General features: G+C 32.2%; 1 protein-coding gene across 3 annotated transcripts; it reads left to right on the top strand.

Moving 5' to 3' along the window:
• The first annotated feature begins 3,522 nt into the window (after positions 1–3,522).
• Positions 3,523–15,062, top strand: LOC143064885 (putative L-amino-acid oxidase YobN). Of its 3 annotated transcripts, none has more exons than XM_076238076.1 (8): positions 3,523–3,539; positions 8,921–9,042; positions 10,555–10,807; positions 11,224–11,308; positions 12,164–12,304; positions 12,973–13,068; positions 13,300–13,502; positions 14,042–15,062. In XM_076238076.1, exons 2-8 carry the CDS (start codon positions 8,942–8,944, stop codon positions 14,915–14,917), a joined length of 1,755 nt encoding a protein of 584 aa, XP_076094191.1. In that variant the 5' UTR covers positions 3,523–3,539; positions 8,921–8,941; the 3' UTR covers positions 14,918–15,062. The 3 variants fall into 3 exon arrangements, with proteins under 3 accessions (XP_076094191.1, XP_076094189.1, XP_076094190.1); XM_076238074.1 differs by lacking the exon at positions 3,523–3,539 and adding an exon at positions 4,881–4,916 and having other exon boundaries at positions 8,916–9,042; XM_076238075.1 differs by lacking the exon at positions 3,523–3,539 and adding an exon at positions 8,614–8,753 and having other exon boundaries at positions 8,916–9,042.
• The last annotated feature ends 2,589 nt before the right edge of the window (positions 15,063–17,651 follow it).

The raw sequence follows: 17,651 nt of genomic DNA, 5'->3' as shown, positions 1-17,651 counted from the left end.
AGAAAATATATGATTAACAATGATTCAACTATTAATCAGAGTGAAAGTACTTTTTGATTTTGCCTTTTGATTTTTGATTTTCCTTTTTGAATTTTCCTCGGAGTTCAGTATTTTTGTGTTTTTACTTTTTATTGATGCAACTGCAGTCAATTTCAGAAGACCATTGTCCACAATATTCAATTATGCTACTTTTCCAAAATTACTGAACTGAACAATATCCGATTGAAACAAGTTTAAAAAGTTAAATAATAAAAATCCCTAACTTCGAAGAAAATTTAAAACGGAAGTCCCTATTCAAATGGCTGAATCAAATGCGCCAAAAACGTCAAATAAATGAATAACAACTATCATAATTCTGAATTGGAACAGGCATTCTCTTATGTATACTCATTAACAAAAATCCTATGAGTTCATCTCGAGTTCATCCATGTAAACTACAATTACTGAGCTTTTTTTTTCAATTGTTGTTCACCTATCTGCAAAAAATACTACAGGCACTGCAGGAAATCTGATCTTCATCATCAGATAAATTGAAAAATTTCAAATTTGATGATCAAAAAAATATGATAAGATACCCATCGAAAAAGTTAGATACCAGCAAAATACTTGAAACCTTTAAGGACATAAAACCCACTAGGAAATCCGATTACATGAAAACCATAAGTATGGGAATTCAAAAATATAAATAGTTTCGGAGCAAAGAAACAACAGCCTAGGCAGCCGAAACATTAAAACGCATTGGAGCATTACAACCAAAAGATTGAGAAACCAAATACATGAAAAGTTTAGGGACATGAACACCATTTGTTAAAGAAGCCGAATACATGAAATGTTCTTGAGCATAAAAACACTAGTATAGAAACCCGATTACTTCATACTATTTGGAGCAAAAAAAAAATAACTCAAAGGTTCGAAAGCCAAATACATGAAACGTTTTGGGGCATAGAATTGACAAGTAATGGAACCCAAATAGTACATGAACAGTTATGGTGCATTATACAAAAGCTTGGGAATTAAGCAGAATATATGAAACATATTGGAGTAAAACAACAACAGTTTGAAAAGGCAAATACATTTAACGTTTAGGGTATAAAACCAAAGGTCTTGGAAGCCAAATACATGAATCTTTTTGGAGCATATCAAAACAGCTCAGGAACCAGAATACATAAAACATATCGGGGCAAAAAACTAAACTTTTGAGATTTTTAAAAAAAAAATTTGTAAGTTTCGTTATAAGAAATGACAAGTACGAGAATCGGTATACGTGAATAGTTTTGGATAATTAAACAACAGTTTAGGTAGCAGAATACATAAAACATATTGGAGCATTAAATTTTGAGAAGTAAAAAACATTAAACGTTTTAGAGCATACGAATGGCAAGTATGGAAACCTGAATACATGAAATGTTTTGAAGCACAAACAACAGCTTATAGGCCAGAATCCAAAAATACTTATCGGAGCACAAAACTAAATTTTTGAGAGCCAAATACATAAAACGTTTAGGGGCATAAAAACCAGAATGGGAACCCAAAGACATAAAACGTTTTGAAGCATAAAAACATCAAGTATGGGAACTCCGATTGCAAGTATAACGTTTTGGAGGACAAAAACCAAATGATTTTGAAAACAGATTCATAAAACGTTTGAGAACACAAAACCAAGTAATGGAACCTGAAAACACACAACGTATTATCACATAAAATTAATATATTTTACGAAAAGCGACATACAGAACAAATAGAAATCCCTTCCCACGTTATCAAAGGGCATCACGATCGTGTAATCCGGAAACCATGGTGAACCATCAGTCCCAAATGAAAATGATTATTAACAAGTGCTTCTGTACTGGTATCAAATAAATTTAACTGTTACGTTATAAATCATGTAACTAAAAAGAATACAGTATTATGGACAATGAAATCGGTTTCTTGTGTCACAAACGAAAAATGTGAAAACGGTACTGATTTTGTCAGAACTCCTTCAAAGCATATCTAATTTTACAGAAATGCAAAAAAGCAAAGAAAAACAAGAATGCAGTTAGTTGTTGATAAGATACTGGTCGTGTGTGCACAGAATAACCATCCGTTGTTTCGTCGTTTTATTTTCTCACTTTATCAACTGGCGATTCGATTGCAATTGTTCCTGTCTTTTATAAAAGTTAAAATATTGTTTTGGCCATTCAAACTTTTTCTTTATTTTTTCTTAACTGCTAATTTCATAAAATACTTGCATCTTGAACACCAAAAAGACAAAATGAAATCAAAATGTACCGCCTTTGCTACGTCCGATGCGTATTGACTTACCCAAAATAAGAGATGTAGTATGAATCAGCCAAAGAAAAATTACAGGTCACAATAACTTAAATCTTTAACACATAATACAATGGTCAAGAAGGTATGGTTATTACTGCTACACGTTAACAAATCGAAAAGTAAATTATGACAGACAGGAACAAATGACATCACTTAATGTCTCCTGACTTTAGACAAGCACACACAGAATATTACGGGATTAACACGTTTATGAGTATTCAATTGCTCCGTGCTACCGCGTGACCACCGAGTGTATTTAGTTTTAAACGCGGACATTAAACCTATTCTTTTACCGAATCATATATTTCATTGTCTAAATTAACTCATTCCAGCTACACGTCTTTATATATTTACAATACATGTACTAGTAACTAGACTCTATTTTAAAATTTTATTCGAAGATGTGACATATATTGTATTTCCTTCTGGTAGTTAATCGTCTCTGTTGAAATACGGCAATTTCAGACTTAAGACCCATCCATCAATGGTGGTCATCGGCTGTGTTCTGCTCTTTGTGCGGACTGTTGTCTCTTTGACACTTTCCTCATTTTCGTTCTCATTTCTATCAAGTTATTGAATTGGGGTTTTCAAATATTGCATCATCAATTAGATTAATCATTACAACTGAGAAATTTGTGAATAATTCATAATAATAGTACGTGTCACTTATTGTTTCTCATCCGGAAATTAACTTCAATTTGCACTGACATGAACCCTCTTATAAGTTTTATTTTCTGAAAATTTCAGGATCAGATTTCCGACTGCATGTTAATATCGGTTACAAAACAATGATCCAAGATGTAAAATCAAGATTCAAAAACTGTTTTATTTGTAACAGTGCAAGTTTTGGGAAAACATTGAAAATTGAAACTCACACACCTAGAGCTTCTTGTCATTAGTATAACTATAATGACTTCTTCATGGAGAACCCTACTTTATTTTATTTTTTATTTTTGAAGGGCTAAGAATATATTTTGCGTTTTTCAGTCTAAAGAAAGTAACTGCTGACTCATAACCTTCAAGACTGACCAGTGCATGTAGGTTAGTTAATCTCAAATCTTTTTTGTCAGAAATTAGAAAAACGAACAACCATTTCTTAAGCTTACCTCGTGAAAGTTGTTGGGAATTTCCTCGTTTTTTTGTAAAAGGAAGTATTTAGATTTCAAATATTATATAAATTCACAGATAAACTGTATTGTGAACTGCAATTCAGGAACACAAAGGTGGTGAGTTTTTTGTCTAAAGAATAATTACAATTATGTCGGAGAGGTCAACAAATTCTTTTTTCAAAATCATGATATTAAACCTTTTTTTTTGGCAAAACTAATTCGTACCAATTACAGTTTTCGTGCTAGACCTTATGGCGAGATTGCGACTTTATCAAATGTTATATACATGTTATTTGTATTGGATGTTGCCCTTCTAGATATTTTCTGGTAATAAGATATGTTGGGTTTTGTATTTTTGACGATACGTGAATATAAACCGCAAACATTTATGAAAGTTAACCTTTATTTCGAATGAAAGCATAATATGTTCAATCCAAATAATAATAATAGGATCTGAGCTGTTCTATTATGAATAATTTATTGCACAGAACAATTATAAGAAGGATTTTCATTTATTTAAAATTCTCAAAACCACAGTAAAAAAGAGCATACAGTACTACTGATAATGGAATCTAATTAATCTAGTAGGAAGACAAAAACTGAGGGATGAGTTGAAGTGGCTTATATATACCTGTACAATTACAACTCACATAAGGGAAGGACATCTGGGCCCAGTTTCACGAAGCTGTCTTAGGACTAAGACATGTCTTAGGATGGTCTTACGACATATCTTAGTCCTAAGTGGGTTTCACAAAGCGGTCCTAAATTAGGACATCTCTTAAAGTTGGTCATAAAGTTAGGACAACGCGAGAGGTGTCTTATGATGGTCTTAGGATAGTTATACGTTTATTTATATAAATTACACTCATTTTTTATATTAATTTTGAAAAAAATATCTTATTATTATCTAATTATCTATTCTCCTGTTCCTGCTTAAAACATATATACATTGACGGATTATCAGGATTTGTCAACAATGAAAATTCGATGTATTGATATAAAAATTGCACGATTTTATCTCTTAACCTTTTATAACCAATAAAATCGAAATTGAATTCAACTCACTTGTACCAAAACAATGTCATAATTTTATATTCTTTTTTCTTAATTTTGCATTGAAAATTTCATATTTATATTGATGTATTGTTTAAAGATAATTTATATATAAATTACTTTTATTTTTTTTATATTTATTTTGCAAATTATGTCATTATATTAATCAATACGTTTAGAATAAGTTATAGTTATTGACCAAGCAAGTCGGTATATAGAATTTAATCTGCACAGCTCAGGTGACCCTTATTAACCCGAACGACGTAGGAGTTCGGGTTAAAGGGTCATCCTGAGCGCGTGCAGATTAAATTCTATATACCGATTTGATTGGCCAATAACTGTTTTAACACATGACGTCATTAATTTACGTGAACGTTTTAGATGTGGACGATTTTCCGCAATCCACGGATCCTAAGAAAGGGGGAAATACGACTTTCATTGGTGAGTTTTAAATTGACAACTTTTTTGGGGTTTAGACTTTTTGTAAAATTGCGATTTAATGGTAGATTTTTTCTTAATGTTTCTGTTTAATCTATTCCCATTTTTTTATTTAATAAGTGACGATTAAGACTTTGACAATTTGAGTACCTTCAAATCGTTGTATGAAAAAAAAATCATAACTGAAAGGGTTATTGAGTTTAGATTAATTGCTTTTGAATATCTTTCCATCAATGATGTGCTTTAATAGAGAAAGATTAACCGAGGAAGATGTTATATTACCTAAATTTTAAATGTTGAATAAACAGAAAATACGTTTCTCTTTCCAATCTTCCCCCCCCCCCCCCTTCCCCCAAATTTCTTTGTATCTACTGTATTAATTTTTAAGACACGTCCATCTAAATGAAGTCTGATTGATCTCCAGCTAGGAATAGATATTGAAAAAGTCGTTATATTAAATTCCATTGAGTCTAAAACTAATCCAAATCAGATTTCTTTTATTCGGATATTCTTAGATACATTTCTTTTTTGGCGGAAATGACCAAACATTGTTTTAACTTTCTTTCTGACTTTAAAACACTGATTTAAGATTTATGTTGTACGCAAAATATAATAAAATTTTTATGTTCAAGCTAAGATGAAAAAAAAAAAGAATGAGAAACCTTTCTTTTTTCCTATTTTGAAACTACGATGTTTGTACAAAGTTAAATTTTGTCGTAATTTCAAGGCAGAAGTCGGATTCGGGGGTGGGGACGAACATGTCGTTCACCCTAGGATTGGACAAAGTATCGTGTTTTGCCTTAAAATCGTCAATATTGTTTTACTCTCGCTACACTCGGTGATATATTTTTTAAATTTGATAGAATAACGCCCCTGTCAACATCTAGGAACCGCCCCTAAAGGTAAAAATAGATTTGAACTGTGCAGTATATCTGAGGTAGTTAATGCACACCTTTGCTGTGCATTATCCAGATTATAGTACAGTAAGAACAAAGAGATTTTGCCCATGTCATGTGTTAATTTATGGTAAGACATACTACATTTATATGATTTTTTTCAGTAGATCATATTTTTATTTGAAAATTTAAAGAACTTGCGACAGGTTTAGGATGTCTTAGCTAAGATGATTCTAAGACAGCTTCGAGACGAGATCTGAGATATGTCCTAGGATAGTCATAAGAGAGATCCTAAACCGGCCCCTGGATACAGAATTCCTATCTTTTTATTTCCATTTTTATTTGGTTGGTGTATATAAAATCATATATATTTAATTATTGCTGAATGTTCTTTTCCCGACAATGTCCATTACTTGTATGGCTGGGGCCGTGTCAACGAAGCTGTCCTAGGACTAAGACATGTCTTAGGATGGTCTTAGGACACGTCTTAGTCCTAAGTCGGGTTAACGAAAGTCTCCTAAAATAAGATATGTCCTAAATTTGTTCCTAAAGTTAGGATATACAATTAGGTGTCTTAGGATAGTCCTAAAGGTTACATCGTCCTAAAACGTAATAAAAACAACACATATGGCATAAACTCAATACTAAAAATACTAATACAATATTAAACTATCATTAGATAAAATTAATAAAAAAAAATATTGTTTAATGTTTGTTAAAGATTTAATTGTATTATATTAAATTATTTCGTGATGCCTTTTTTGAAGCCTAAACAATACTATCATCATTAGCAACATATTTTCAAATATGGGGAAAAGTTTACTTCTTTTTTACCTAATCCTGATTCGATACATGTAATGAAATCGATTGGACCTAAGGAAAAAACTAGTTTATGTACTAAAATTGCAGCACGAATATCACAAAGTTTTGTGACCATTTACTTTTGTTTTCGTATTAAATTCATTTATATCTTTTATCATATTTTTAAAATAACGTATTTATTAGTATTCCGTAAAAACTTTAATTTTTATTTTGCGTTAATTATTTTCTATATAAGAGTCATCCTCCCTCTCTTTACATATATGTTCTAAAATACAATTCAATCTATGTCATACAAATCTCTACATATATTTTCAATTAAATAAATGTGTTAGGATGGTTTAGGACTGTCCTAAGACAGCTTTGTTTTACATCCTAAGACATGTCTCAGACACGTCCTAAGACCATCCTAAATAATGTCCTAGGATACTTCCATTGACACTGCCCCAGATGATTATCATCTGATGAAAATTCTCGCCACAGTGTGTTTATTTGAAGAAAAATAAAAATCTGTTTTTATGTTGGATTAAAACATTGGGTAAAGTAATAGTTTTCCCAGCAAGGGTGATCTCGTAGGGGTGATCCGGCTCAGATCACCCAAGTAGAATAAAGGAGTTGGGGCCGGTTTCACGAAGCTATCCTAAGACATGTCATAAGACATATCTAAGGACATGTCTTATGATCCTCTTATGACTATCCTAGGACATATCTCAGACCTCGTCTCGAAGCTGTCTTAGGATCATCTTAGCTAAGACATCATAAACCTGTCGCAAGTTCTTTAAATTTTCAAATAAAAATATGATCTACGGAAAAAAATCATGTAAATGTAGTATGTCTTACCATAAATTATTCTAAACGTATTGATTAATATAATGACATAATTTGCAAAATAAATATAAAAAAATAAAAGTAATTTATATATAAATTATCTTTAAACAATACATCAATATAAATATGAAATTTTCAATGCAAAATTAAGAAAAAAGAATATAAATTTATGACATTGTTTTGGTACAAGTGAGTTGAATTCAATTTCGACTTTATTGGTTATAAAAGGTTAAGAGATAAAATCGTGCAATTTTTATATCAATACATCAAATTTTCATTGTTGACAAATCCTGATAATCCGTCAATGTATATATGTTTTAAGCAGGAACAGGAGAATAGATAATTAGATAATAATAAGATATTTTTTTCAAAATTAATATAAAAAATGAGTGTAATTTATATAATTAAACGTATAACTATCCTAAGACCATCATAAGACACCTCTCGCGTTGTCCTAACTTTATGACCAACTTTAAGAGATGTCCTAATTTAGGACCGCTTTGTGAAACCCACTTAGGACTAAGATATGTCGTAAGACCATCCTAAGACATGTCTTAGTCCTAAGACAGCTTCGTGAAACTGGGCCCTGGGATGTATATAAATATAGAAGGTAGACACGACTTTGTCGAAACATTCGAAACTGTAAGTAAACTGGTAAGATATGGCGCTAGCCATGCGGTGTATGTGATCATATACAGCCGGAATATTACATGATTTTTATAAAAAGTTAGTACTTGGTATCATTACAAACTCTTGTGCTCAGAGGATATAAATATCCGGTAAATTATCAAGTACCTCAAGTAATTAGTTTGAATAGAACTATTGTTATAGATAACGTCCTTTGTCGATCTTTGTCATTTCCAAAATCTTCAGATTAGTAGTGGAATTATGGTCGGGGAACCAATAAAAAGGAACATAAAACAAAGAACAGATTTAAATCGCTATCTATGGGGTTATAATGGTTAAAAGTACGCATATATATTTCGGTTTATATAAATGAAATCTCAGTCAGGTTTTAACAATCTGTGTTCCCACATGATTGTCTTTCTCTTTTACCACACAATTTATAAATTATGTAATTTGTGCATGTGGGATGATTGTGTAGGAAGATATTTGATAATAAGTAATGACACTGTAAAAAAAGTCGTGTCTTTTGATTTTCTATATGTCAAATGTTTATGCACTCATATCATAGATGTCTATCTTCGTTTTTAAAATTTCCGTATAATATTTTCCAGAAACATATTTTTCTTATGATAGCTATTATATACCATATAAGGATGCATAAAACATTCGGGTGAGTGAGATATAATCTATAATTTTGTTGAAGTTGAAAAAGAAACAAAGTTAAAAAGTACATTCGACAATTATAGACAATTTGACATTTTAGTACATAAGTTACAATAATATTATTTAGAAAATATTTGATTGCAAGTGATTTTTTATTCAATTTCAAAAGCACAGATCTTTCAGCACAGCTACAAAATGATTTCACGACAGAAAATTATAATTGGAGGTTTGAAACAATTTCAATTTTGCCGTCAAATACAGCGTCATTCAAGTCATACAAAATCCCCTGTTAAGAGGTAAGTTTCAGTATATTTTTTATTTAATTTTTTAGTTTTATTCTAGTTTAATTTGAATAATAATAGATTGGATTCTAGCTCAAATTAAAGTCGAAATACCAAATTGGAAGTTCTTTTTTTTTAAAGAACTGTTTTATTAATGGACATTCCAGATTGTATAAAATCACTTGGAATACAGTATTGTGCTGTTGTTACTTACCTCACACAATGTAAACTGTTTCATCTGAATTCTTTTATTGTGATAAATACAAGTTTGAAAGTATAAAAAAGGGCAATAACAAACAAATAACCCGGGATCGGCAGATAAATCTATGACGGAAGGAAACTAGAGGCTCTAAAGAGCCTGTGTCGCTCACCTTGGTCTATGTGAATATTAAACAAAGGACGCAGATAGATTCATGACAAAATTGTGTTTTGGTGATGGTGATGTGTTTGTACATCTAACTTTACTGAACATTCTTGCTGCTTACAACTATCTCTATCAATAATGAAGTTGGCCCAGTAGTTTCAGTGGAAAATGTTAGTAACAAGCAGATAGCTCTTGACCTTATAAACAATTTGACCCTGTCAGATTTGCTCTAAATGCTTTGGTTTTTGAGTTATAAGCTAAAAACTGCATTTTACCCCCAATGTTCTATTTTTAGCCATGGTGGCCAGCTTGGTTGGTTGGCCTGGTCACCGGACACAATTTTTAAACTAAATACCCTAATAATGATTTTGGCCACGTTTGGTTAAATTTGGCCAAGTAGTTTCAGAGGAGAAGACTTTTGTAAAAGATAACTAAGATTGATGAAAAATGGTTAAAAATTGACTATAAAGGGCAATGCCTACTAAAGGGGTCAACTGACCATTTCGGTCATGTTGACTTATTTTTAGGTCTTATTTTGCTGAACATTTTTGCTGTTTACAGTTTATCTCTACCTATAATAATATTCATGATAATAACCAAAAACAGCAAAATTTCCTTAAAATTACCAATTCAGTGGCAGCAACCTAACAACAGGTTGTCCGATTCGTCTGAAAATTTCAGGGCAGATAGATCTTGACCTGATAAACAATTTTACCTGTTGTCAGATTTGCTCTAAATGCTTTGGTTTTTGAGTTATAAGCCAAAAACTGCATTTAACCCCTATGTTCTATTTTAAGCCATGGCGGCCATCTTGGTTGGTTGGCCGGGTCACCGGACACAATTTTTAAACTAGATACCCTAATAATGATTTTGGCCATGTTTGGTTAAATTTGGCCAAGTAGTTTCAGAGGAGAAGATTTTTGTAAAAGTTTATAGACAACGGACGCCAAGTGATGAGAAAAGCTCACTTGGCCCTTCGGGCCAGGTGAGCTAAAAATATGGAAAATAATAAGCAACAATACCGAGATAAAAACGGACTATTTATATAAAACAATCTGATTTGCTATACTCAGTTTAGGAGCGAAATTTGAAAACAGTTTTTCCATAATTAAATTGTATGATTTATTTCTTGTTTCCTTATTGCGGTATGAAATATTTTGCAGAATTGCTGCACATCCAACATTTAGTTGTCCATACTTGGGATCACTTCCGATCCAACAGGATGATTACTGCAAAGATTTTTATATGGAGATAGTAAATGGCAGTTTAGAATCTGCCTACAAGAAATATGGCCCTAGTACATGTTTGGAAGGAAATGAAGTTAAACAAGGATTATCAGGAAAATCTGTTCTGATTGTTGGAGCTGGTGTGGCCGGGCTTGCAGCAGCTTTTGAATTGGAAAAAGTTGGACACAGTGTAAGATTAGATATCATTAGTTAGCAGCTAAGAAACATGACATTATTTACATTTGCGAACTCTGAATACTAGATATAACTATGGTTAACAATGTAATTCGTTGATGTGATTGCTTTCGTTGATTGTCATTATATCTTTTATATTTCAATTCAATTCAATATTGTATTGTCATATAAACTTTACAGTTTGTGATAATTAACAAAAAAAAAAAAAGAAGAAAAAATAACTAAGTAACTTGATATATATATAGGTTAAAGTAAATATTAAAGGTCCCCTTTCCTCAGTTCTATTGACTTTTTAATAAAGGCTCCTAGTTTATTCACTTGTGTTGGTGTTGATGGGTTAAGTATATATTGGTGTTGATGGGTTAAGTATATATATAACTTTGTCATTGTCAGTGAGATTACATTTTTCAGACACAAATACTCGAGTTACAACACAGAGTAGGTGGAAGAACAAAGACTCTTCGTGGTGGATTCTCAGATGGCCTGCATGCTGAAGGTAAATCTATGCCCAATATTTTTACATAGGATACCATGCAATAAATAATCATCGCCTACATGTTTTGTCATATTTATGGCTGGATGCATTGAAAGACACGGAATTGTCTGCAGTATATTGCTTTATCTGATCAAAATTTAGTCTTCATTTGTTTATATTTTCTCCTGATGTAGACAACTATGATTCATTACCGATGTCCATGTTGCATATATCACCTGCCTACATGCCAATTTAATCACATGTTTAAAGTCTTCTAAAACAGAATTGTCTTTCGGAAGACAAATATTACGAAAAATAATTCCTGTTTTCTGGAAATCTTGAATTAGTATGCCATGGAACGCATTGATTATCAATTTTAAATGCAAACTCACAGATAAGTAACGACTTTTGGCCTAATATGGTCTAAAAGAGGAATGAAAGATACCTGAGGGACAGTCAAACTCATAAATCGAAATAAACTGACAACTACATGGCAACATGAACCCCACCAAAAATTAGGGGTGATCTCAGGTGCTCCGGAAGGGTAAGCAGATCCTGCTCCACATGTGGCACCCGTCGTGTTGCTCAAGTCTAAATATTTTTTGTCTTTCACAAACAGTTTAATATCTGCAAATTTGTTTGATATTTCAAGAAGGTTATATGATCTCATATAACCTCCTTGGTTGTTTTAAGTAAACAATGACACCAAAAGCACGATTTTGTATCAGAATAGGGCTACTTTTACATAGTTCTAAATTTGAGGGAGTGAATTGGTGGTCTAACACTTGTGCCGGTTATTGTTAGTTAAGGGCGCATGGCAAAACTATTTAGATTGACCCGTTGAAAGTATCAGGGAATCTTTTATTTCAATTGCAGGTGGAGCAATGAGAATCCCACCAAATCACTACCTGACGAATGGGTACATACAGAAATTCGGCATTCCTGTCCGCCCCTTCATTAACTACAACGATAATACCTGGCTTTACCTCGATGGAGAAAGTAAAATCAGAACAAAAGGTAATAGTATCTACTTATTATTAATTACAATATTTGTGCAATCAATTAGTACAAGCATGTCAGCGAATTCAAATTTAACCAACAGGTCATCCAGTTGACAGTCATTTGTGGAATAAAATAATCTCGTCTCACATTTAAATATTTCACTGATGTTCAATCAAATCATATCTTCAGATGATCTATGATGACTACAATTGTTTCCGTGAAAAATAATTGTTATGTATATTTTAAATATAGATATATAGTCGACGTTTCAGTGTTTATGTTTATTATGTCGTTCTAGGCATAAAGACGTTATCTGTTTTTTCGTGAAGGAGCATTAATTTTTTCCTGCATTGGTTTTCCCGTTTCTTAAACTTAATACATTATAAAAAGATCACATACATGAAACTATGCATAAAATTAAAATCTTAAAAATACTGAACTCCGAGGAAAAACGAAAGTCCAAAATCAATGGCAAAATCAAAAGCTCAAACACATCAAACGAATGAATAACAACTGTCATATTCCTGACTGATGGTGCAGGCATTTTCTTTTGTAGATAATAGTAGATTAAACCTGGCTTTATAGCCAGCAAAACCTCTCACTCGCATGACAGTCGCATTGAATTCATAATATATCTCATGGGTAAAAAAAAACTAATTACATACTTAATGTGTTTTTTTCAGAATGGAATGAAAACAATCGATTTTACTCAACAAAGTTTTTTCCTGGATGGGACTCTCACCTGCAATCTGATATACGTCCAAATGTTGACGGCATAAGTAAGGTTTTATATTAGTATGCCTTCAATTAAATGTTACTTGTCTACAGTTTTTTTTAAACTTATTTCAATTTAATCTTGTAATAAGGCAAACTTCATCAGTGAATAGATTCATGACTTTGCATTTAACAAATATTTATTATTTCTTTGATTCCATGCAACATATTTTTCTTTTCCCTTTTGTACCTCCAACATATTTCAGTAGTTGTTGTATTACCATTCTACATTGCAGTGGATTTATATAAGCGTACAATTGAACCCGTAAAAGAGGATTTGCTTTCCCTTATCAAAGAAAAGGGACCACAAGAAGGTTGGAAAGAGTGGGTAGAAAAGTGGAGCAAGTTATCTGTAGATGATTTTCTCAGAACAAATATAAACTCGGACTTATGCTCTGCTTATCGACCATGGCCAGAAGCAGCTATCAGAGGATTGCAGGTGATTGGAAACGTCTTTTTTAAACTACATGAATCAAAACAAAATGTTACAATTCAACAGGTTTATGTTTTTTTTTTAAACCAAGAACATTTTAGGTTCATTTCTAGTAAACCACGAACATTTCTAGGTTCATTTCTAGTGAACGAGTAAAGAAAAGTTAGTGGATAAAAAAACTTTCAAATGCCAGATCAAGGTAGAAATGAAAGACATTATAAATTTTATATACATGTACAAGTATTTCACAGTTTAATCGAAATCGTTTAAATTTAAAAAATCAATCTAAAGATAAAGCAGAATGGTTTCAATTTGAAAAATCTTGTTGTTTATAAAAACTTGTTTCTTACGATTTTTGCTGTGAAAAACACGACAATTATGAAAATTGCAATGCGCACTAAATTCGTTTATTTTCTAAATTTACCTGAAGTTTTGTGTTTCAGTTGCAATGAAATAAACAAAAGTAATAATACTAATAGGAAGGGATATCTGATTGAATAATTTGATAAGCTTACTTTCATTGATGGCTAGGGTATATATTTTAGATTTCGACATACAGCCCTGCCTTTGGAACAAGTTTAGTTGAATACCTAAGAGATGAATTAGGTGAATGGTGGACAGATCGTCTTCACACTCCAGTTGATGGTATGGATACCATAGCCAAGAATTTTATCCAACCTCAGCACACAAATATAGTAAACACCACTGATTTAGCAAAACGAATACAATTTGGAGCTAAAGTACGAAGCGTCAAAAGAAATCTGGAAAATAAAGTTGAAGTAACTGCACGTAATGTGATGACAGGGACAGATCAGATATACACAGCCGATGCCGTTATTATTACAGTTCCATTGACAATACTCCGACAGATGGACATAGATCTAGCAGAGGATTGTCGTAAAGCTATAGGTAACATCCATTATCAACCATCAACCAAAGTGGTTCTCCAGTGCAAGACCAGATTCTGGGAGAAAGAAGTTGGTCAAGGAGGATTCTCAAAAACTGATTTACCAATTGGACAGTTACACTACCCCAGTCCTAATGATCCACGTATACCAAACGGGAGAGGTCTTTTGGTTTGCTATACTTGGGAACAAGATGCCTTAATCTTTGGTTCACAATCAGAAACTGAAGCAGTTGATAGTGCAGTTCGAGAAATCACAAAAATACATCCTGAAATGAAGAATGAATTTGAGGTTGGAATGGTTCAAGCGTGGTTCAATGATAATGCAGCACAAGGAGCATACGCCAGTCTCCTTCCAAACCAATATAACAATGGAATGAAAACTATGATGACACCAGATCATCCTATTTATCTCGCTGGTGAAGCTATATCATACACCAACGGGTGGATACAAGGGGCCATAGAATCTGGCCTTAATGCTGCTTATCATCTGTACTGCAATGGTCAAAAATCCTAACTGCTTAACTTCCTATGCTTCATGTATTTTTATACATAAATTTAAGATATTTTACGTTTGAAGTGTGATTCAAAACAAACCGGACATAGCTTTATAATATAGTTAATTGCTGCCTTAGTTTGCTATTTATAAATATTGAAATGTGCATTGTTATTAAGTGCAATATCAGTATTTAGTTCAAATGTAATCTTGGGTCAGTCCTAGTTCTATCTTATTCATTCAAATGACGTCATTTTTTATTTTTTGATGATCTGTTTTACAAATTCAAATGACGTCATCATTTTTTGGTCATTTTTTATAATTTCAAATATGACGTCACTTGGCGTTGAGGTTTAAACATATTCGGATGTGTCTACATATTGTGTTGCAAATGTCTGGTTGTTTAATGTATTTGAGTTGTTTCCTGTAATTAGTTTATATTTCAGTTCTATCATGTACAGCTTTTGTTTATTAATTTTATAAATTTACTGTTTGCAAAAGTATAAATTATTCTAAATGATAAGGATGTTCTGGTAATTAACAGAAAACCCTGGCCGTTTTTGGCAAAACTTTTTTGATCTTTTGATCCTCGATGCTGTTCGACTTTGTGCTTGTTTCGGCTTTCTAACTTTTGTATCTGGGCATCACTAGTAGATCTTGTGTGGATAAAATGCACTTCTGGCGTATTAAAATTTTCAACTTGTTGCCTTTTGTTGGCTGTTGTTCGTGTGTTTCTTTGTCAATTGTATTCTCCAATTTATTGATATTGTAGTCCTGTGTTGTTGAGTTGTCATCTTAATGTTATATTTCACATGGCTATAAAAGGGGAGGTTTGGCATGCCACAAAACCAGGTTCAACCCGCCATTTTTTCTTTAAAAATGTCCTATACCAAGTCAGGAATATGGCCATTGTTATATTATAGTTCGTTTCTGTATGTGTTACATTTTAACGTTGCGTCGTTTGTTTTCTATTATTTTTGAGTGTAAATTCACATTGCGATAAGACGTGTCACGGTACTTGTCTATCCCAAATTCATGTATTTGGTTTTGATGTTATATTTGTTATTCTCATGGGATTTTGTCTGTTGCTTGGTCCGTTTCTGTGTGTGTTACATTGTAGTGTTGTGTCGTTGTTCTCCTCTTATATTTAATGCGTTTCCCTCAGTTTTAGTTTGTTACCCCGATTTTGTTTTTTGTCCATGGATTTACGAGTTTGAACATCGGTATACTACTGTTGCCTTTATTGAGAACACTTTCAGATGCCAATGTACTTGCTAATTCTGTCTACAGAATAAATGTTGTTTATCAATCATGTATATTTTTTTAACATCTAGTTCGAATACAAAAGTATCAGTTAATCACACCACTGCAGTGTAGAATAACTGAAGATGCACATTTAGCTTACATTATACTCATCAGGGCACTCAGATCAGAAAAGTAACAAAGTCAAGCAGCATTGAAAGCGAAAACTTACACAACAAATTGGGCCAATTTAAGGTAGGCTATATATGCCCGAGAGAAGATAAGCTATAGTGTTTCGAATATTTGTGACATTTCATTAACAGTTAACCAGAAATGACATATCAGTCATAGTTTATATTAGAACAGAAGCGCTTATAAAGAGGTCCCCATAAGAAAAAGAATGAAGCTATTCAACACTTGAACATTTTTAAGGTACAAAGGAAAGTAAAATCACAAAAATACTGAACTTAAAAGAAAATCAATTCGGAAAGTCCATAATCACATGGCAAAATCAAATAACAAAACGCATCAAAAACGAATGGACAAGAACTGTCATATTCCTGACTTGGTACAGGCATATTCAAATGTAGAAAATGGTGGATTAAACCTGGTTTTACAGTGCTAACCCTCTCACTTTGATGACAGTCTCAAATAAACTTATGTTATCAAAATTCACGTTTGTGTACAAAATTTTGTAATACTTTATTTTCGGTATCATACAAAAAGATAGCTTCAATTTCACCATTACAAACCCTTGGTTCAGTATCTCCCTCATAAGTGCAAATGTGGTCTTTCAATGGAAAGAATCGTGAAAAGAAATGTAAGCCCTGGCATTTCTGATCAATCCATATTCAAATTATGCATTTAATTAACATATTATATTTAGACAGATTATTCGGAGTCTTCGCTTTTACTCCAGAATGAAATATTTTGCTCTGTTCTTGTCAGAGAAGCAACAAATGTATTCATAGTCTTTAATTTGACCTAGTTTGAATCAACAAAGTCGACCAGCATTCATAGGTGAGTCAAGTGAAATATCTTTCTAATGAGCCATAACAACAGAGTAGTTGTGTTTGAAAAACAATGTTTCAACTAAATACTTTACTTGGGGATCTTTTGTGTGCATGACCTAAAACGAATTTTATTTGTGTGCGTGTTATTAATCTTTTATCTCAGATATTTTAAGTCTTCCCATATGCATCTACACAATGTTTAATTAAATGTTTTTTATTGGGTTTTTTAACTTTCAAAAAATCACCATCACAACAGATTAGACAATAATTTTACGTTGACAAAAAGCATGAAGGTATACTTAACAATTCTTAACTTTGGACTTTAAAAAATACAACTGTCATGTAATGATCATATGAATGTTGTGTGACGGCTAAAGGATTTATTAGATTAAGCATTACAACTGAGAAACTTGTGAATAATTCATATTAATAGTACGTGTCACTTATTGTTTCTCATCCGGAAATTAACTTCAATTTGCACTTACCTCATGAACCCTCTT

This window comes from Mytilus galloprovincialis, chromosome 2, assembly GCF_965363235.1.
Source record: "Mytilus galloprovincialis chromosome 2, xbMytGall1.hap1.1, whole genome shotgun sequence".
Taxonomy (NCBI): Eukaryota; Metazoa; Mollusca; class Bivalvia; order Mytilida; family Mytilidae; genus Mytilus; species Mytilus galloprovincialis.
The sequence above is the reverse complement of the archived record's forward strand: the minus strand, read 5'-3'. Positions and strand labels throughout refer to the sequence as shown.